Genomic DNA, 20,252 nt, shown 5'->3' with positions numbered 1-20,252 from the left:
GACAAACTGTAGAGAGACAGGCGTAACAAAGGAAAGGTTCACTACAAAAGCAGCAATAAATCGTAGATAAAAACAGGCGCAAATTAAAGAGCTGTATATAGTAAGTGAGGAAAAGAAAAGATGATAGCCAAAGCTCGAGGCTTTAAAGCCGTCTTATAATATCACATCTTGACTTATTCTCTTGATCCTGCGCACGGCTCGTAACGACGATTACCGCTTTTGGCTGTTTACGAGATCCACTTTTGTCGCATCTTTCAGAGTGGAGCCCTTGATTTATCCCAGCGTCCAATAGCAGAACCTCATCCGACACTGTCAGGAACCTCGAGATGAGACTGCTGATATGCGCACTTCATCCGTCAGCCGCACCATCTCGGCTACCAAATCAACTCGGTCGCCTCCTTCACCCCATCAGTTCCGGCCAGAGCATTATCACATCCCCCATCAAAGGCTTTCCAGCTGCCGAGAGAGGCCTTCTGTGCCACTGAACCGCATCGAGATCGCCCTTCACTTCAGCAGTCTCTTCCACTAACCCCCATTCCCCATTCACTGGGTCTTTGTCCAAGAAGCAAAACACAATGTGTTGGCCGCCTTCTTCAAACAAATACTCTCGGCGTAAGAGACGACGCCACTGCTCCAGAGGTGTGCCGTCAGAAGTATTGATGCGCTCCACGCTTCTGTTCTTGAGAGCCAACACGTACAGAGAACGCGCATTCCATATGCCGTCTTGCCCATGGTAGTCTTTCAGCATCCTCGTGGCTTCGTCCCGTAGTAAAGCATCGCGGCAGAACATTGAGATGAGGAACAGGTGTGAGGCTAGGCTGCACTGCAGAGACAGGTGATGCGCCGGGCTCTTCAATCCTTGCTTTGCTGTGCGTAGACTTATATCTGCCAGAGATATATATTCGCGAAACAATGGCGTCTTGGCTTGAACTGGCGTAGGGTCGTGGAAGTGTGTGAGATCCTCAAAGGTACAAGTACCCAGATAGTGTAGACGCAGATGAATAGCCCTCATGTATTCAACTGATCCAGGGTCAGACATTATGGCGCGGTCGAACAATGGCATAAAAGCAGCCTCCAGAGCTTTGAGTTCTTTCGTAGAAGCTTCGCATATCTCTTGAATGCGAGGGTCAGCCATGATTTGCTCCCATAATTCCAAAATCATGCCGGGGTCAGTCGAGGTCAAGGCACCAGACTTGCTCACTGCTTCCATCAAAAGAGGGGCCACGGCAAGTTTTGCGTTGCGACCTGTCATCCAGTATCTTTCAAAGTCATCTAGGCTGTCAAGCACGGGCGGGAGCTTGTCGATGGGACGATAAGATCGAGGCAAGTTGCCAATAAGTCTCATGAAGGAATCGACTGTCTCCCGTTTGGCTCGTAAGCCTCTTGCAAAGTTGGGCACTGTCGGACTGTGCCCAACACTTCCTTGCAGAATTAATCGAGTTTGAGGCAGTAAGTGAGTGAAGATGTCTGCCACCACTGCAATGAGAGGCTTCGGGTTTGGGGCGACGGATGTCATCAGTCGTGAATCCGGGTCTGTCACCAAGGCGAGTAGCATTGCCAAGCCATGGTTGATGTGGTCCAAGGCAGCTTTCCTGTTACCGCGCAGCGTCTCAAAACAGAGGAAAAGGATTGAAAGAAACACTGCATCTTGCATACAGGGTTGTTGACTCTGCAACTTTAACGCATGACAATAATGAGCAACAGCGTTCCGATAGTCTGGGTCGTTCTGTGCAATTTCACTTCCAATATTTGTCGATGATCCAAGTGGCTCATGATGATATTTGGTAAGCCACCTGCTCAAGGCTCCTATAGCGATAGCAGCGTGCCGTACAACGTCGTTTGTGCGAGCGACCTGTGGTAACGTCACAGCCCACAGATCATTGTTGAAACCAGCAGCGATCCATGGACTCTGGACAACTCTAATGAATTCATCAAAGTAAATCACATTGTCAGCGTCTCTAAAGTCCAGCCAGTCGTGGACGAGATGCAGCTGCGCTTTTAGAGGTGCGGCGCAAGTAATTTGTTTCGAGTCCCATCTGATTTGAGGAGGCGATGGATTTCTCTTGTTGGTCAGGATGGCATAGCCTTCACATTTTCGCCGATTTCTAGTACAATTTCCGCAATGAGGTTTTGCTTCATCGCATTTGACATGACGCTTCTTGCAAGTGATGCAGCCTGTTCGGACCTTGCTTGTACTTGTACGAGGAATCTTTGGCTTGCTTAGACTGGATGTCGTCAGTTTTAAATCCATTGACCAATAGAATGGAAAATGTTACGTGGCTGGCTCTTGAGTATGCATAAGCAAAAAGTCTGATTTCGTGTCCATGTTGTTTTCATGCGTCTTGGTGTTAGTGGTCAGCCAGATGTTTAGGGAGTAAGATGGACATGAACTGAATGGGGTCTAATTGCATATTTTTGGCACTGGTTAGGAGCAAGCCAAGTCTCAGACCAAGCCCATCTCGTTCAGCATTCTTTAAAAAGCACAGATTATAGTATCCCATTCTCAAAGACGCTACCAGTTTATACGCAATTCATCCAATAATTCCCTGCATGATATCAAATAGCTGACTGAGCTTCTTTTCGTCAATTTCCAAGTAACATAGACCCACGAGTTCGCAATTGCCTCCAAGGCTCTGTGGTAATAGTTGGTGACATTCCTTGGTTGGGAGTCACCCTATACCATCCACATCCAACTCCTATAGCGCACATTTGGGAAGCTGCCATGTCTATGGGCGATTTGTCAGATTTATGATGAATTTGACAGTGTCAGAGGCGTGTATTATAGTTTGGGACTTTTGCAATAATCCACAGTCTCGCCATCACTTTTGCGCCTCGACAACTGTCCTTTTAAATTGTGGTTGGGATGTTTAGTGACGGAGCTGTTATTCCTAACCTCAACACGATTAAATTTGCTATCACTGTCACATGCTTCGATCCTTCCGATCGACTTCCTTAGACTGCATCATGTGGAACCATATTTTACACAGAATTATTTGTCGCCGAACAATAGGCAAAAGGACCATCTGGTGGAAAGACAATTCGGTTCAATTGTGATGGCTGAAGATAAGAAGTACTTTTTGTCTCGCCACCATAAGCCCAGTTTTGAAGTATCCATTAGCAGGTCCAGGTCTCACAGGGGACCCATAACTTCTTACGAGATATTGACATCTATTGGCAGACACGCACGACACTCTCAAAGGGGGCGGTGCCAGTCCGAGTGCGTGCTGCGGTGAGTTGGGGATGGAGGGTTTGATGAACTGGGGCAGTGTTGATAAATGACCCGATGGGAGAGACACATTGATGAGTGAAAGATGTGTTCGGCAATAGCCTAATCTGGTGGACCGATCCATCCATCGAGTCAGTTGTTGACAAAGAGACGGACATATGACGAAATCACTACTGGCGCTGTTGCAGTGAAGCGAGATGATCATTATTTGCTTCAATGCTAGGCTCTAAGAGACTATCCCAGCTAACTGATCAAAGTCGATATCTGTATCACTCTTTTCTATTCTTGTTGAGGAAACAGTATAAGGCTGAATCAACAGACCTAGTTAATCATCAGAGCTGGGCGTATTCTAGACTCGGGCTGTTTCTTGGGTACCCCTCTTTGGCGTCGCTGAGCCCCTGGAAGTATGACCGACAGCTCCCCCCAATCATGGTCTGTCGCGGCCCGCCATAGCGGATCCAGACCCCTGAATGACCTGGAGACAGGAAACGAGGCTTCCAAATCCTCCAATCTACTGTACCCCGCCAGCCTCTACTAAAGTGCCTGGAAGCCCCAAATTGATCTTCAATGCCGTCCGGGCAATGGAAATAACGTAAAATAGGGCATGACAGCGCCTCTTTTTCCAACTAAAAAAGTGTAATTCCATGGATACATATAGCTTACGTGGGCCCTGTTTCTAGTTTCATCTCTATGGAATTGTCATAGAACTTCTTTCCCTCTAATCCTTTCAACCTCTTGGCATTATTGCTTATGCCAAAGCTTGTTTTTACGAGAACAGAGCCGAACCGAATAAACCCCTGAACTGTCTGTCATGTTTCGCACTGGTTTGCGACCGTCAACAGGGTAATTTTCTTCATCGCAGCTCCGGGCCTTTGTGCCAAAGGAAGCCCGGCTTGCCTTCTCTTCTCTTCTACGTTACACCTTTTAATTCACCATGATCATACCCGCGCCTGCCAAGGCCGTGGCGCGCTGCCTCTCCTCCGCCGTCCTACGCTTCGCCAACCGTCGATTCTTCTTCACCTTCACAGCCTTGGCCGTGTGGAGTGCCAAGATCATTCACATCCATGATCACCACACAGCTGTTCATCCCATCTTCCTTCGAGAATGGGGCTACTCCTTCGTCGCACAGGACATCGCCGTCCTCACCTTCATCCGACTACTTCTCGACTACTGGGTCACCGGCCTACCCTTCCTCCTACGCGTCCTAATAACCATCTGCAATGGCCTATTCATGTTCTACAATGCTGCCTTCAGCATCATCTTCGTCTCCTTCTACCTCGCCGCCGGCTCCGAAATCCATCTCCGAAACGTCTCCCTCCCCACCGATCCCTCGTCGCGAGCCCTAATACTCTCGGGAAGTCTGTCGTTTGTCATGGTTCTTTGCGCAACCTTTGTCTCGTCATGGCTATTCCAGAACATCTGCTATACTATGTATGGATACTTTGCCGACGTCGTCAATTGGCCCTTTGCTACGACATGGCACCTGTTCCGTCGATATGTCCTGCGCAAGCGCAATTACTCCCAGGTGCCTCAGATCGACATTGAGGAACAAGGCAAACGTACCAGCGACGACTTCGACGACATAATCGACTTCGATGCCGAAATACGACGGACGGTGCCGCGCTTTGCTTGCAAGGTGGTTACCAACATGATCATCTACACAATAGTTGCCGGCATTGTCCTTATGCTCATCTACGCATCGTACGAACGGCCCATAGACCGATCCCTCATCTTCCTTTCGTGGACGCCTGCATTGATGCCCTTCGTTGATCTTTCCGCCTCGTCGCCCGTGCTACAAAACTTACCCCAGATACGAAACGTTGGTATCCACCGGTCATGGGACAAAAAGTCAGCTCTCAGCATACCGCCAAACATGGAATGGCTGCCTGAGGATACAAAGCTATCTGGCTTCGAGGACTGGTATGATGGCAAAGACCATTACAATGCAGCCGCCGATCCCCTAAGAATCTCGAACCTCGACCAAAATATCATTTCCGAACTACGAAACAAGCTAAAGGATGTCCCCGTCCGACACGTACTCTTGTTCTTCCTCGAAAGCACCCGCAACGATGTCTTCCCTCTCAAGAAGGACAGTATGGTGTATGACAGGTTAGTCGAAAGCTATGGTGAGGATGGCCTTCCGCCGGACGCCATGCGTCGACTCGCGACTCTGACCCCGACTGCAAACTTCATCACCGGCGATTACGATGACGGCTTCGGCCACCTCAAGTCGGACCAAGTAAAGCGCGGCGGCGTGCGTTTCACCAAGGCCCACACTACAGCGACATATACACTCAAGAGTTTAGAAGGCACACTTTGTGGTATTGCACCACTCCTGGCAGACTTCAATCTTGATTATCAACACCACATATACCAACCGTGTCTGCCACATATCTTCAACGCCATGAACCAGGTGAGCGCTTCCCACGGTGACGAATCGCATGCCTACAATGGGTCTCATTGGCAGTCCTACTTCTATCAGGCCTCCACGATGAAGTTTGACAAGCAGTACGAAATGATGGCTAGCATCGGATTTCCTGACGAAAACATCATCAACCGAGAGTATCTGCAATCGGACAATGCGACACATGGTCGCGTCACACTGCCCAACATCAATGCCTTTGCTTTCGAGGAGGATCCCCTTGAAGATTATATCCGCGATGCTTTTGTTTCGGCAAAGGAGAAGAACGAGCGCGTGTTCCTCTCGCACATCACCAGCACGAGCCATCACGCCTTCAAAATGCCCGAGAAGGAGGAGTACATCCCAGTCGCGAACGGTCTCGACATGCTATCGCATTACATCAATACTGAGGGTTACGACGACAAGTGGCTGCGCAAGGTTCTCAATCTGCTGGATGAGCAAGGCGTTGCCAACGAGACCTTGATGGTATTTGTTGGCGACCACGGTCTTTCGATGCCCGAAAATGGCATCGTTTCCCCGTATTACAACCCAAATATTGGTGTTGACCATGTTCCCTTGGTGCTTTCGCATCCATTGCTGCCTGCCTTTGACATCCACGATGCGGTGCACTCGTCGCAGATCTTACCCACGATCCTTGATATCCTCGTCGAGACGGGCTCTTTGAACAACGGTAGCCAGCAGGTTGCCTCTGATCTGATGCGCAACTACGAGGGACAGTCCCTCATTCGCCCGCAGATAAACCAGAACGAAACAACCGGTCAGGGTAATTGGCAATTCACAGTTGTCAATCCTGGTCGCGCTATGATAACTGCCCGCGACGCCCGGCACCCCGAACGTCACCTCGTTGTACCTCTAATCGATAACGTTGAATGGCGCTTCACTAATCTCACCTACGATCCACGCGAAGAGTACTCGATCCAAGGCTTTGAGTTTGGATCCTTCCTCGATAGTATCGGACATGAGCTTGACAGAATGCATGCTTTGTCAATTGAGGAGATTCACGCAGTCGAAAACTGGGTGCAAGAAGGAGCTTCTATAGCTCGTTGGTGGGTGGAGGAGAACAGTAAGCGATGGCGATTTGGGCCATACGCGGAATTCAAGCTCAAGGAGAAGCTTCCCTTGACGCCTCCTTAATGTCGTTGACTTGTACATCATTGTTTGGCGTTGGATGGTTGGTTTTGCCTTTATTTTTGGCGTTTAGGAAAGAATGGACTGGGTACCTACAAGATAGATGGCATTGCTAGAGGCATTTATATAGCATATCACAATCTACCCGATATCTTCTCTTGAACACGATATTGCCTGGTTGATGTAACAGCACATCATGATGAACTGTGACCGGTGCTCTTCCATCCTATAACCATTTCACAAACAGTTCGACAGGTACTTGTGCTCTTACCAATCTCCCATGAATTTGGGATAGCTTGGGACTTTGACCTCTCGGTGAGGATAGACCCCTCCAGACTGTTGTTGCATACCCTCCCACTTTGTCTTGTTCAATTCTCTCTTGCGTTCCTCGTCGGACATTTCTTTCTTAGACTCTTCATTGCTCTTCTCCAAGTCATTCTCCTTGACTTGATCATCCGATGGTTGGCTTTCTTTTTCATTCACGAATTCCCAGTCATCATCCTTTTCGACTTGCGAAGCTGTGACGATTAGCTCTGCTGATCAAAAAGGTAGAGGACATACCTGTCGTGATGGGTCGCTCCCCAGCGCCTGTAGGCTTCTCGGTACTGGCGTTTGATGACATTTTGTATTGTTTGAGTGTCTGGGATTTGGGGGTGATATAATAATGTTGTTATTGTGGTGGTTTGAAAAGTGAAGAAGAATGTGAGCTTTTAGGTAGCTAACGTATCTTGCCTGCCTGCCTGAGTGGCGATGTTGAGGCATTCCCTGCTTATTGATCTCGTGACCAGCAAACACCAGGCAATTTATTCGGTCGCACTTAGTTTTAACCTGTTGTCAAATGTCTATAGTATCACTTTTCATTCAAATAATTTGCCTTTTCCTAAAATTGTAGATTTGCGACCGTGGCTTTATTGTGAGCGTTGGTGGCAGATGCTCAAGGACATCCGAAATGGGGACACTACACAACCTCTTCCACTTGACTGCTGGCAATAAAAATTAAATGCAATTGAAGCGAAGATAGCATCGAGTTTTACTTAAGGTCTAGCAAAGATCCAGAGCCTCTCTTTCCATTACCATCTGACTCCCTTCCACCTCGCGAAGCAGCAGCTTCGTATATACTTGCAATCTCGCTCTGCCACTTCTCAACATCCGGCCTAATGAAGCGACGATCATACGTGATCAAACCGTTGACCTCTCCCTCAACGTCGCTGGTTTGTGTATACACAGCACCACTGCATGCGAAACGTTCAGTCTGCTCACGGATGTCTCGAAACAAGACACCGGATCGATAGTTATATGATTCAAGGTCTTTGTTGATCTCGTATGTCTCGGGGATACTGTCGATTGCTTGCTTGACGTTCCAAAGACTGTTATAGAGGTTAGAGAAGTGCTACTGCGGAAGAATGAAGAAGTACTTACTGTTCAATCGAGACGTTGTGGCCGATACCGCCGTATTCACCAGCGATGCCAATACGTTCAGGATCGTATGGCGTCTTGGGTCGGGAGTAGAAAGGTGTACCACATTGAGGCGCGGCGTAGTTGTGATTGTCCTGGGAAAGGTCAGTAGTGTTCTTTGCTTCTGGGTGATTCACTCACATGGAAATCGCCATAACCATGGTCATCCCATCCACTGACAGAGTTGATGAGTCGCGACTTGTCGAGCTTGCGAACAAGTTGTGTAAGGTCACCCTCGGGCGAACCATCCCGCTGGCCCCATGCTTCGTTGTAGATGACCTATTGGCGTTAGTATACTGCCCAAATATTGCGATTGATCGGGTATCTTACCCATGTTGTAATGGAGGGATAGCTCTTGTGCTGGTTGACTAGAATCTCGAGCTGTCGCTGGAACTCGGCTTGCTCTGCATCATTCGGTTTGCGACCGCCTGCTGGTAGACTTGGCATGTCTTGAATGACTAGAAGACCGAGCTCGTCGCAGGCTTGGTAGAAAAGATGAGGCTCATATTTGATCTGGCACAGTCAGTGGAAATTCCAAGGTTGAATCGTAAGGAAACTTACATGCTTCCTCACCATGTTGAAGCCAAACTTCTTCAACAACTTCAAGTCAGAGATCATGGCCTCTCTGTTGGGCGGCGTATACAAGCCATCCGGCCAAAACCCTTGATCGAGAGTACCGAATTGGAACACAAACTCTCCATTGAGTAACGGTCGTGTGACATTTTCTACTTTGCCTTTGGATATTGTTCGGAAGCCTGTGTAACTGTGCGCTTTATCCCCGCTCTTGAGTGTCACGGTCAGGTTGTAGAGAGTGGGTGAGTCGGGCCACCACAGCTTGGGTGACCTTGCTGTGAAACTGAACTCCTCGTCTGTGGTGCCATCGTGAGAGGCGAGGTTTGTACCGTCTTGTCCTTCGATGGTGACTTTAACGGGCTTGCTTGACTTCCCTGATGTGTGGACTGTGACCGCAACTGAGAGAGTGTTAGTATCATGTACTGTTGGGTGATCAGGGAGTTACTCACCTTTGCCATCTGCGCCAGCTGCTACATCGAGTTCAGTGATGTAATTATCTTTGGGAACAGCTTCGAGCCAGACTTGCTGCCAGATACCAGAACAAGAGCGGTAGAAGATGTGACTTGGACGTAGAGTCTGTTTGCCAATGGGAATGACCTGACTGTCCGTCGGGTCGCTCACAAATACGAGCCTGCATGTGCATTAGAGGACTACCGAAGAGGATAGACTTATGAGATGACTTACAATTCATTGGACTCCCCAAGCTTGACATCGTCGGTAACGTCAATGGTGAACCTGTCGTACCCACCGATATGGTTGGTCTTCTCTTTGCCATTCACAAAAACAGTCGAGTTGTAGTCCACAGCCTCAAAATGAAGCAAAACGGACTGGTCTTTCCAGTCATCTGGCACTTCAAATGATCGCTGGTACCAGAATTCTCGTTGATCAAGAATTTGTAGTCCCGATAAACCGCTCTCGATACAAGCTGGAACCAGGACTTCACGATCTAGAGGCCCTTCTGGAGGATTGGACAATTTGCCATCGCCTTTCCAAGTCCAGATACCGTTGAGACTCTTCCAAGCCTCGCGCTTGAGGAGTGGTCGTGGATGCTCAGGCCATGGGTTAGTGCCAACACTATAAGTCCAGTCTGTGTCAAGGGGAGGTGTCTGGACCTCGTACTTTGTCTGCGCAGAGACGAGGGACAGTGAACAAAGCCCCGCAAAGGAGACGGCAATCTTTGACCAAAGCATGATTGCAGATGAGAGCTACACAATGATCAAAGGAATACCGAATGAGCCCTTTTGTACTGCCGTGAGTGTTTCCTTCCCCGCATACCAGACCAGCATCTTAATACAGAGCTTAACCTTATGACGTTCACCAGGTCATCTCCTCGTGATATTTACAGCACAACATGCCCCGCACCACTGTAGATCATTGCATTAAAGTGCCCCAATGCATGAGAAACCCCTGTAATTTGGGGCACATAGAGACAAAAATCCCCCGAAGGATGAGGCTTTGCAGAAGACCAGCAACATTAGCTTTGCCGATGTTGTATCCGAAACTCCTTTGAGCGGGCATGTAATGGTCTGATCACAATATTTTAAGTCTATTAATCACACATGCATTGCATTGCTGTTAGGTCCAAAAGATGCTCGTGTAAAGTGTCGTATTTAATCTCATAACAAATGCTTACTGCTAACTACCAGAGTTATCACTCCCAAAAAAAAGTCACATCGTAAAACCATGTCTTGCCCTGTATTCCCAAATCATGCCCCAATCGCAATCCTTTAGTCGAAATTGCTCTCTTGGAATGTGCTTCGAAGAGGCATGTCGTTGTCAAAGCTGCCAGACTCTTTCTTCATGTGCCTGTCGAAGCTCTGTGTCGACATCTGCACCTTCTCGAACCAAGTTCTGTCCAGAACAGGTGCCGCAGCAGGGCTCTGACCGCGAGAGATGGCAATCTCAGTCTGCGTCGCGTAGTTGTGAATCGCCAGACTGGAAGCAATCTGGAAAGCGCTTCGGATCTGTCGGCCGTTCCAGCAGCCAGTGGACCTAGCAAGCTCCTCGTAGTGCTTGGAAGCAAACTCGATGATCTCGTTCTCCTTGATCACCAGCGCGGGCTCGCCTGTCATGCGGCTTCGCTCGGCCTCAATCTGCTTGAGCTTACCGATGTTGAGGCGGAAGATGTCGCGGGTCTGGGTCTTGTCCAGAGGAGGGTAGTAGAGAGACAGATGGATACGAGACTTGAAGGCCTCGTCGATGGTGCCGACTCGGTTAGTGGTAAGGAAAAGAAGACCGTTGTAGTACTCAAGAACTCGGAGGAAGACCGAGACAAGAGCGTTACGCTTCATGTCCTGCTTGGATCGCTGGGTCAGGAACACATCGGCCTCGTCAAGCAGAAGGACACAGTCCCAGAGATGCGCAAGACGGAAGACGTTCTTGAGAGCGCTCTCAACGGCATGAGGGGTGAGACCGAGATCACCGCAAGTAATGACAAACAGAGGCTTACGGTTCTCCATGGCGACAGCCTCTGCTGTAGCAGTCTTACCAACACCAGGAACACCGTGAAGAAGGACCACGAGACCTCGGCCCTTTCCTTGGATCAGATCCTGGCTAGGCCCCTCAGTGGCAACATCTGCATACTTGCGCTCAAGAACCTTTCTCTGGAAATGAGACATGACCAGACCGCGGACAACATCCTTGTAGTCGCTCTGGATGCGGAGGTTCTCAAAGACACCGGGCTCACGTCGCACGGGCTTGAGAAGGTTGAGGTCGATGGGCAGGAAGCGACGCTCGCGCAGGGCGTATGCAAACATACGCTTGGGGAGAAGGATGAGGTCCTCGTCGCGGAGCTCAAGAGCCTTGGGGTTGGTCTCAAAGGTTCGGCTTCCCTTAACACGAGCTCGAAGGAAAGCGTCGACAGCGAGGTTGTCCCTGCGCTGTCGGGCCTCGACGCCATCGGCGTTCTGGATGATCTCGTTCTGCGAGTAAGCCATGGTGTGGCGTGTGCCGTTGAACCAGTGCTGGATGGGCATCTCGTCATCCTTGATCTCGCATCGAGAAGACTTGTTGATGGTGAGTCTGTGGAAGCGAGGTCGCCAGTCTGGCATCTTCTGATACGCCTCTGTGAGATCAACAATAACATCACTCTCCACAAACTCAGGATGGCGCATCTTCTCATAACTTTCGTTGTCTAGGATCTCATTCTCGGGGTCGGTGCCCTGGGAAGGAGGGTTCCTGGTCAGTGTCCATGCACTGTACTGCTGGTGGCGGTCATCGATGTAGTTCACAAACTGTCGGCCTTGGTCCTTCAGAGTCTGAAGTAGTTGCTTGTGGTCATGTCGGTAGCGGATGGGGAAGATCTCGAGGGACTCGATAGATCGCTCTCCAACGAAGGACTCAATCTCAAAGGTGCGGCGCACGGCGCCAAAGTTGTTTCCGTCGTGATCGATGTAGTAAGCAGAGATCTTGAACTTGGAGTTCTCATCGATCTGCTGCTCATCGGCGAAGAAGTCCCAACCAGATGTGGGATAAGAGGTCTCGGGCTCTGGGCTGCGGGTCCTGTACACGCGCCATACCTCGTGGTATCGACCGCCGGTCTCGCCAGAGGCAGGCATGTAGATGAGATCGCCGTTGCGGAAGAGGGCCCAGAGATCGTCAAACTTGACACGGTCGACGGTTGAGTCATCGAAGCGGTTGTAGAGAGGAAGGACTTCCTTGTCAATGAAGTCGACGTAGCAGCGCATGTCGCGGAGTGCCTCGGGGCTGTCCATGAGATTGTCGTAGTCCTCATCCTCGTTGGAGTCAACAGATAGGAGAGACTCTGTCTCATCCTTGTCATCCGCATCGCCCTCAGCTCCGTCGGCCTTGATGTCCTTGACGTCAATCACCTCAGGCTCGACCTCGGGGACATCAAGCTCGACCGCCTCGGAGCTTTCGCTCGCAAGATCCTCAAAGTCGGCCCACTTGTCCTCAAGGGTGTTGAGGATCTCCTTCATCTTGGGCTGGAAGTGAACGAGGGCCTTGAAGGGGCGCATAAAGGTTCGAGGAGCAGATCGCTTCTCTGTGTCGTTCATGAGAGCGGTCAAGTGACCGAGGATAGGCTGTGACTGGATACGGATACGCTGGATGTCGGCATCAGAAGCAGGGACAGCATCGCCCTTCTTCTCGCGCTTGGCCCTCTCGTATGCATCGGTCTTCTTCTTCTGAGGACCCTCGAGGAGTCCAAGGCTAGGGTAGTTGAGCCAGTTCATACGGAGACGGGCCATCTCCTCACGTCTTCGAAGACCATGCTCGCGACGAATCTGAGCCTGGGTACCAGACCCCGACATGAGAACATCGACAGCATAGTCGGGTTGGTCGATGTCCTGGTATCTGTTCTTGAAGTTGTCAAAGTTGACCTTTCGGACTTCAGGAATCTTGGGTCGCCACTTGGAGGCAGTTCGGCGCTGGTCGGAAAGGATACGCTCTCGTCGCTCTGCTTCTCTCTTGAGGGCCATGTATTCTGCATCGCTCTCCTTTTGATTGCGTGCATTGTTGTTGTCACGGCGGGCACGTCTGGCCTTTGTTATTTGTGCAGTGCGCGCCATTGTTGATGATGTGATGGGGGGTTGATGGTGGGAAGATGATGATTTGAACTGTGATTATTGTTTGGAGATGTGCTACTTATACTACATTGACTATAAATCACTGCCTGATAATAATGAGGCCCTCTCTCGATTCCTTTGGTCTATCATCGTGAATCCTGCCAAGCGTCTTTGCCGGGCTGAGTCACTCGCCTTGCAATGCGAGCTTAGTGCTCTACGGTGAGGAGATCCATTCCTAGGGCAGTGAGAGCCTGGAAAATAGGCAGCAGTGGCATAGCCTGCCTAGCGAGCGGCCGCGCTAATGCTCAATGCCGAGCGCCAGCTCAATCTCACATCAGCGCTCAACTTAGACGAACCAATTGACCCTCGTCAAGATGGAGATTGTTTCAGATACGCAAAGCTAAAGATGCATTGCAGGTGCATTCGACAAGGCAGCAGTTGTGCTATTGCTTAGCTATTCTAGACTCGAGTCCTACACTGCTGGCTTGGGACTTTGGTTCACTTGGTATCTATGCATCGGCGATTACTGCTTCGGGTCATGCGCAATGACTCGTCATGAACCTCTTGATTATATCGCATAGGGATCCTGTCATATATCTAGTTTGCAGTGGGGAATATCTAGTTTGTAGTGGGAAAGTTGCCCAATCGACCTCCATCAACCACTATAACTGCGCCATTGCAATATCCACCTGCTCTCGAAGCGAGATACAGAAACGTCCCCGACATGTCCTTCTCGTCTCCCATTCTTCGAATTGGCGCAACTGATGTCGGAATCGCACCAGGTTGTCCTGATTCGTCAGAGTACATCTTGACAATTGGCTCCGACATTTCACTGGGGAATACTAGACAGAACATGTCAGAACAGGGTACTCTCTAGGCCAGGGGATATTGTAACTTACAGCCTGGGCAGATACAATTGGCACTATCACCATTAGCTTGATAAACTCATCATTGCGACAACATACTTACCGAATGTTCCACTGAGGTAAAGCAACTGCAAGCTGCTTTGCGGCAAGAACAGCACCCGCTTTGGACTGTCCATAAGCCCAACCACCAGGAGCCTTCTTGTTAAAGGCAGCAATAGAGCTGGTAACGATGATCTGCGATGTCTGTTCAACATTGGTCTTTTCGTTACCCTTCTTCAACAGCCCGAGGAAAGCCATGCTGGTGTACCAAACCGAAGCAGTGTTGATGGCAAACGTGTTGACGTAAGCATCAAAGTCAGTATCGAGGTTGGACTGTGCCCATTCCTCCAAGGTCGTTTCGGGAGTAATAGGCTTGACCTGGGGTCCTCCAATGCCAGAGTTGCAGACCAAGAGGTTGATATATCCAACATCCTTTTCGATTTGTGACACAGCATTCTGAAGGTCATCCTTGGAGGTAACGTCGCACTGAACCCCAATGACCCTGTCGCCCAATGAGCTGGCTACCTGGTCCAGCTTTTCCTTCCTTCTACCGGCGATGTATACCTTGGAAGCACCATTCTGGAGCAGAGCCTTGACGAACATGAGGCCAATGCCTAGGAAGTTGTCAGTGATCGCTGGATGTTCCCGTGCTGCGATTGACTAACCAGTAGCACCGCCTGTCACGACCGCAACAACGCCATCGACGTTGAAGAGGGAACCAGCATTGAGTTCTGAAGCCATGATTTCCAAGTTGAATTATCCGGTGACAGACTTTAAGGAAGTGATATGGGTTGAGGCAATTCACAATCTGTTTCTGTATCTGCTTATAAACTGCCCCGCTCGTGACTCAATCTAGCTGTCATCTCGCAATTGACAAATCCAGTCGGCTCGGCTCGGCAAATACTCCACTAATGCATCTTTCTTCCATCGAACGCGCCCTTTGACTACTCCGATATCAGGAGAAGACCATTTCCATGGATAATCAGAGGATCAGGTTTATTTTGAATACGTTTACTATGATGTTAGCGTTTTTTATCGACTGAGCCTATTATAACTCTTTATCCATTGGACCAGATGGGCTGAAATGGCTTGCATGAATCTGCCTTGGCTTGAGACAAGGCAGATAGAGAAGAATATTATATTGTTCAACGGCGTCCCATGTCATCTTGATAGGAAGAATTGCACTACGAAGCTCACCTTCGGGCCATAGTTATCATCAATTTTTTATCATACACGTCTATGTGTGATCCCTACCTCAAGAACTATCCTAAAACTTGATGTTTACATCATCATCATGTCACAAGACGCAGCAACCCATCTTGCAAACATAGCAAAAGCAAACGGAATTCCAATCCCTTCAACTTCCCGAAAAGAAACAGAGGTTGATTCGTTTGCCCTGTTCGAAAAGGTGTTGCAGAGACCTACCGGCGCAGATCTAGTTGCCAACACAGAACGACTTTCAGTTTTGGCAAAAGATTTCCGCCGCCAGCAACAGTCTATCCAAAGACAGAAACGAAAGGAACAAATGAGGAATATCACTGTTGTGGGATGTCCTGTATTGCTTGTAGTGGGGTTGTGGTACTGGTACTTGTCCTTGTGTGACAGGTCAACATAGTGGCGTGAACATTCTGTCTTTCATCAGATACCAGGTGCATACTTCCGTGTCTGACGTTATTTGATGGTTTATATAACGTTAAAAAAAAAGAGGTTGCCTTATACTAATAGTCACGATGTAGGGCACAAACGTAACCTTATTCTCGCATAATATAAAATCGATACCTCCTCAATAGCCCATATCCCCCTCTTCCTTCTTCCAACGTAACCGAAGAAACACTCTTAACTTGATCGATAAGTCTCAAAAAACCGACCTATCAGTTAGCTTGCCGAGCTTATCTTACCCTAATCCCTATTGCTGATACCTACACTAGCTAAGACAAGATGCCGAGGAGACTATACCTCTACATACATTACCCTACTTACTACTAAAGCTCTTCTATCTCGATAAAAGACATCAAGACCGCCAAGCTAGATAATAATAATATCATCTATACAGAGGCTAAAGCCGCTATAGAGAACCTAGCCGTTACTAATATATTAATTGTTAAAGCAGCTATCTTCAGCTACACCTTAATAATAATAATAGGTACTACCTATTAAGATTATCTTGACTGGTTGCAGAAGGAGAGAGACAAGCTGCGACGGCTCGACCATATCCTTAATAACGGCAAATTGCGAACCAAAGAGGAAGACGAGTTCCTCGAGGCAGTCAAAGGCAAGTATAAGGCTTGGCGCACCGACTTGCTGCTGCAAGCTGGGGAGGTCAACAAGAAAAGGTCATAAGGACGAGAAATAACCGTACAAGGTTCGGGGGCAAAGCTTTCTTAGTTGCTGCTACTATTAGAAGAAGGCACATTATGTTATGCGAAGTAATGTTGCATAGCTAGGCAGATTATAAATCGAATCACCGAGCACGTCACATGACACACTCACCGGCCCAAACGTAATGTAATCGTATGTGTCTGACGTTATGATACGGTTTTGGGAATATCGTGGGCCTCGGCTGAAAGTCAAAACCTAAGATAAGGGAGTGCAGACTTGTGACGGGTCGCGCCACCATGACCCCGCTTGAGATTAGATGGTGTCACTTTGTCTTTGTTAATTACCTCAATCCAGTTTCTAAGAACAAACCTCTTTAACAATTGTATGTCTCTAGACAGTAAGAAGCCATGAGTGAACAACAGTCGAACCAGCAACGACTTGCTGCCCCGCAGGCAAAAGGCGAGAAGATCTCACCCAAAGTTCTGTTGATTGCGATGGTATGTGATTTCTCCATACAATATTGTGTCATTCTAACCAGCATTAGTTCTACGAAGAGTCGAGGAACTGGCTCGATCCCTCAAGTGCTCTTCAATTCTCCCGCAAGATACGTGTTCCGGGTCTGGCTCGTGGGTACGAAGACATACATGTCACCCAAGATGGCGATGTTGCCCTCTTGGTTGTCGGTACAGCTTGTAAGAACTCGAGATCTACCAACCTAAGCATTTAATAACTTGATACCAGTGATAAATGCATCATTATCGATCAGCGCCCTCTTAACATCACCAGTCTTCGATCTAACTAAGTCATACTTTATCTTGACTGGCATCGCAGGTGTCAACCCCAAGAGAACCACCATTGGCTCTGTTGCATTTGCCAAGTTTGCTGTTCAAGTCGATCTTCAACTTGGATTTGATGCAAGAGAAGTTCCTTCAGAATGGGGATCAGGGTATGTTCCAATGGGGGCTGATAAACCTGATCAGTTCCCAGGAATCGTGCATGGATCTGAAGTATTCGAGCTGAACAGTGCTCTTCGAGACTATGCCCTTTCTGTTGTCAAAGGCGTGGATCTTCAAGATTCTCCAGTGGCTGCTGAACACCGAGCTTTGTGGAAGAACTCGCCCGATGGTGTTTTCGAAGCAGCAACGCAGAAGCCAAGTGTGCTTGAAGGCGATGTTCTATCTTCCAATACTTTCTGGCACGGCCATCGTATCTCCGAAGCCATGGAAAGAGTTGCAAAAGTGTACACCGCTGGACAGGCCGAGTACACCATGACAGCGCAAGAGGACAATGCTCTGTTGGCGGGACTTTTGAACGCGGCACTTCAAGGGAAAGTCGACTTTTCACGAATCTTGCTTATTCGATCTGCTTCAAACTTTGATCGCGGCCATGAAGATAAGCCTCATCAACTTCCTTTTGTTATGGACAAGGGAGGTTTGGGGCCTTCAACTCGCAATCTGTATCTTGCGGCTCTCAAGGTCATCAAAGGGATCTTGGAGGAGTGGCCTACCAGGTTCGAGGCCGGGATAGCTCCCCAGAACTACATTGGTGATATATTTGGCTCACTTGGAGGTAAGCCTGGTTTTGGAGATAAATATGACATTGACCAGGTAATGTCACATTAGACTAGACACCGAATGTTGCCTCGGGGCTTTCGTTAGAAACAGGCCGAGTCTTGTCGTTTGTACAAATAGTTGAAAGAAAAGACAAAAACGAATGAGATACTCTCCACCCATGCAAATTATTGGCACATTTCTCATGACATATCGAACATGAAATAACAAAGAAGCTCCGATATCCTGCGTAGATACTGATGTAAATACCTCAAAACAGAATCTTGTACGCTACAGCTCCTAAGCCAACCGTAACAGTAGTCACCATAGCTAAACCTGGCAGTGCGCTCCACATGTATCTCTTACTCGTTTCAGCTACGCGGTCATCCCATCCCAAAGCTTTGTTCACATGAGGAAATGGTTCATCTGGAATTGGTTTATCCAGGAACTTGCACAGGGGTTCCCAGCCGTCTTGAACAGTCCATTCCAGAAGTCTCTCCTTTGGGACTAGGCCTCGGATCATATTGCAGTGTTCTGGATGACGATTAGCAAATTCTCCGGGTATCTCTGGAGGATTTGCCTTTGTAGACCCATTTTCCATTTCTCTCTATTCCCGAGTCAATATCACCGTCCAGAGCTCGGAATAATCCAGGCCACATAAAGCGCCTGTAAACATGCCACGCCCAGAAGAGTTCCTTGCCGAGGCATGAAAGCGCAAAGATTAACCAGCTATCTCCAACACTGAGCAAGGTTTTGATAGCACTTTCATGCCATGCGTCTAGGTCCTTACGGTAATTGAGGACCACTTTGGCATCAGGATACGCAGCGATGAGTTCGGCAGCAAAGACAGATGCCGCTGCATCCGTCACGGCGACACAATGGCCAAAAATCTCATCAAAGTCCTCCTTGGTGATGTTCGTATTTCCATCAACAGATCCGAACCATCTGAGACAAGGTCAACAAGGGATCGGATAGATAATGCAGCCCAGGATGATGACCTACTTCTTTCGGCAGAGCCGTACCCACTTTGACGCTGCAGGGGGTTTCTCATATACGATGTCCCAGCCATGATACGTGTGATCGTACCCAAGTGTCAGAAGTGCAGTCTGAAGCGACTCAGTCCCAGACCTTGGTGGGCCCACGCACAGAACTTGCATGGGTTTGGTCCGTTGACGTGGAGGAGGCTCTGGCACAGCATAGACATAGTTTTCGAGAAAGCGCCAATACCAACTATTGAGGGACGGCATTCTGTCAGATTTTCACTCAAACTGGTATGTCACTGTAAGTGAAAGGAGCGTACTTCGATCAATATGTAAGATCAAAGGATCGCATGACGTACGTGTTGGATTTTCGTATAAGCAGGTTTTCGAGAGCAGACATGAGGTGCCAAGCATATTTGGCAGCGTCATTTTCTGACAGCTGAGTAAGATTCTACCCTACATCAAAGAAATCAACAACTTTAAATGGATGGAAAGGTATAGATTTATAGAAATAGCTGTTTCCGTAAGTCGCCGAAAAGCAAGATGGAAATTCCGGTCGTCCGTTGCTCTATTCCTCCAGTCATCTATAAACTGATGTTGTCGTGAACAATCAAAATCAGTCAATAACTTCTCTAGCAACTGCTTCACTATGACAGATAACGAATGGAATCCAAACTGTCATTGGATTTCTCAACCCGTCTTGAAGACTTTCTTGACTAAACGAAGCTGTTTTCAAGTCTATGATATTAGAACACAGCAGTGTTTATAATCAAAAACAGGTTGCTTTGTTCTAGTGATAAAAGAACATCTCTGTTCCTTCATCTATATCTAGTTTCCTCGGGAATTAGAACATCGATTACTATGTCAAGACAGAATATCATGTTATCTTCACATTATCTTATTATTCAATAGCTCTCTAATACATCAGATGCAAGATCAATGTTTTCATCAGGAGACAATCCCCTCCAAGATTATTCGAGATCATCTCAGTATTATCACGACCAGTTGAAAGCGGCTGTGATCCCTCATTGGCCTTTCCGAATTCTGCTGTGGCGAAACTATCTACCAACATGTGAAAATGCATGTTTGTAACTCCTGAGTGTTGTACTTGGAATGATAGTTGTCTTGGTCAATGGTATTACTAATTCTATCTGGAAATACCAGTCAA

The 20,252-nt window shown here is 48.3% G+C and overlaps 7 protein-coding genes across 7 annotated transcripts; 2 read left to right on the top strand and 5 right to left on the bottom strand.

The window, feature by feature from the left end:
- Positions 1-400: 400 nt before the first annotated feature.
- FPSE_10432 (uncharacterized protein) lies at positions 401-2,326 on the bottom strand (the record flags this gene model as incomplete). Its single annotated transcript, XM_009263549.1, has 2 exons — positions 401-2,225; positions 2,277-2,326. 2 exons carry the CDS (start codon positions 2,324-2,326, stop codon positions 401-403), a joined length of 1,875 nt encoding a protein of 624 aa, XP_009261824.1.
- Positions 2,327-4,160: 1,834 nt separating this feature from the next.
- On the top strand, positions 4,161-6,782 carry FPSE_10433 (uncharacterized protein; the record flags this gene model as incomplete). The annotated part of the gene is made up of 1 exon (XM_009263550.1): positions 4,161-6,782. The coding sequence occupies one exon, from the start codon at positions 4,161-4,163 to the stop codon at positions 6,780-6,782; it is 2,622 nt and encodes an 873-aa protein (XP_009261825.1).
- A 261-nt stretch (positions 6,783-7,043) lies between these two features.
- Positions 7,044-7,398, bottom strand: FPSE_10434 (uncharacterized protein; the record flags this gene model as incomplete). The annotated part of the gene is made up of 2 exons (XM_009263551.1): positions 7,044-7,294; positions 7,338-7,398. The coding sequence occupies 2 exons, from the start codon at positions 7,396-7,398 to the stop codon at positions 7,044-7,046; spliced, it is 312 nt and encodes a 103-aa protein (XP_009261826.1).
- Positions 7,399-10,531: 3,133 nt separating this feature from the next.
- On the bottom strand, positions 10,532-13,333 carry FPSE_10435 (uncharacterized protein; the record flags this gene model as incomplete). Its single annotated transcript, XM_009263552.1, has 1 exon — positions 10,532-13,333. One exon carries the CDS (start codon positions 13,331-13,333, stop codon positions 10,532-10,534), a length of 2,802 nt encoding a protein of 933 aa, XP_009261827.1.
- Positions 13,334-13,948: 615 nt separating this feature from the next.
- FPSE_10436 (uncharacterized protein) lies at positions 13,949-14,976 on the bottom strand (the record flags this gene model as incomplete). The annotated part of the gene is made up of 4 exons (XM_009263553.1): positions 13,949-14,172; positions 14,230-14,252; positions 14,300-14,849; positions 14,901-14,976. The coding sequence occupies 4 exons, from the start codon at positions 14,974-14,976 to the stop codon at positions 13,949-13,951; spliced, it is 873 nt and encodes a 290-aa protein (XP_009261828.1).
- Positions 14,977-16,961: 1,985 nt separating this feature from the next.
- Positions 16,962-18,176, top strand: FPSE_10437 (uncharacterized protein; the record flags this gene model as incomplete). The annotated part of the gene is made up of 3 exons (XM_009263554.1): positions 16,962-17,051; positions 17,099-17,246; positions 17,296-18,176. 3 exons carry the CDS (start codon positions 16,962-16,964, stop codon positions 18,174-18,176), a joined length of 1,119 nt encoding a protein of 372 aa, XP_009261829.1.
- A 199-nt stretch (positions 18,177-18,375) lies between these two features.
- FPSE_10438 (uncharacterized protein) lies at positions 18,376-19,484 on the bottom strand (the record flags this gene model as incomplete). The annotated part of the gene is made up of 4 exons (XM_009263555.1): positions 18,376-18,638; positions 18,895-19,049; positions 19,107-19,334; positions 19,444-19,484. 4 exons carry the CDS (start codon positions 19,482-19,484, stop codon positions 18,376-18,378), a joined length of 687 nt encoding a protein of 228 aa, XP_009261830.1.
- Between the last annotated feature and the right edge of the window lie 768 nt (positions 19,485-20,252).

This window comes from Fusarium pseudograminearum, chromosome 2, assembly GCF_000303195.2.
Source record: "Fusarium pseudograminearum CS3096 chromosome 2, whole genome shotgun sequence".
Lineage (NCBI taxonomy): Eukaryota > Fungi > Ascomycota > Sordariomycetes > Hypocreales > Nectriaceae > Fusarium > Fusarium pseudograminearum.
Note: the sequence above shows the minus strand (reverse complement) of the source record. Positions and strands in the feature narration are given on the sequence as shown.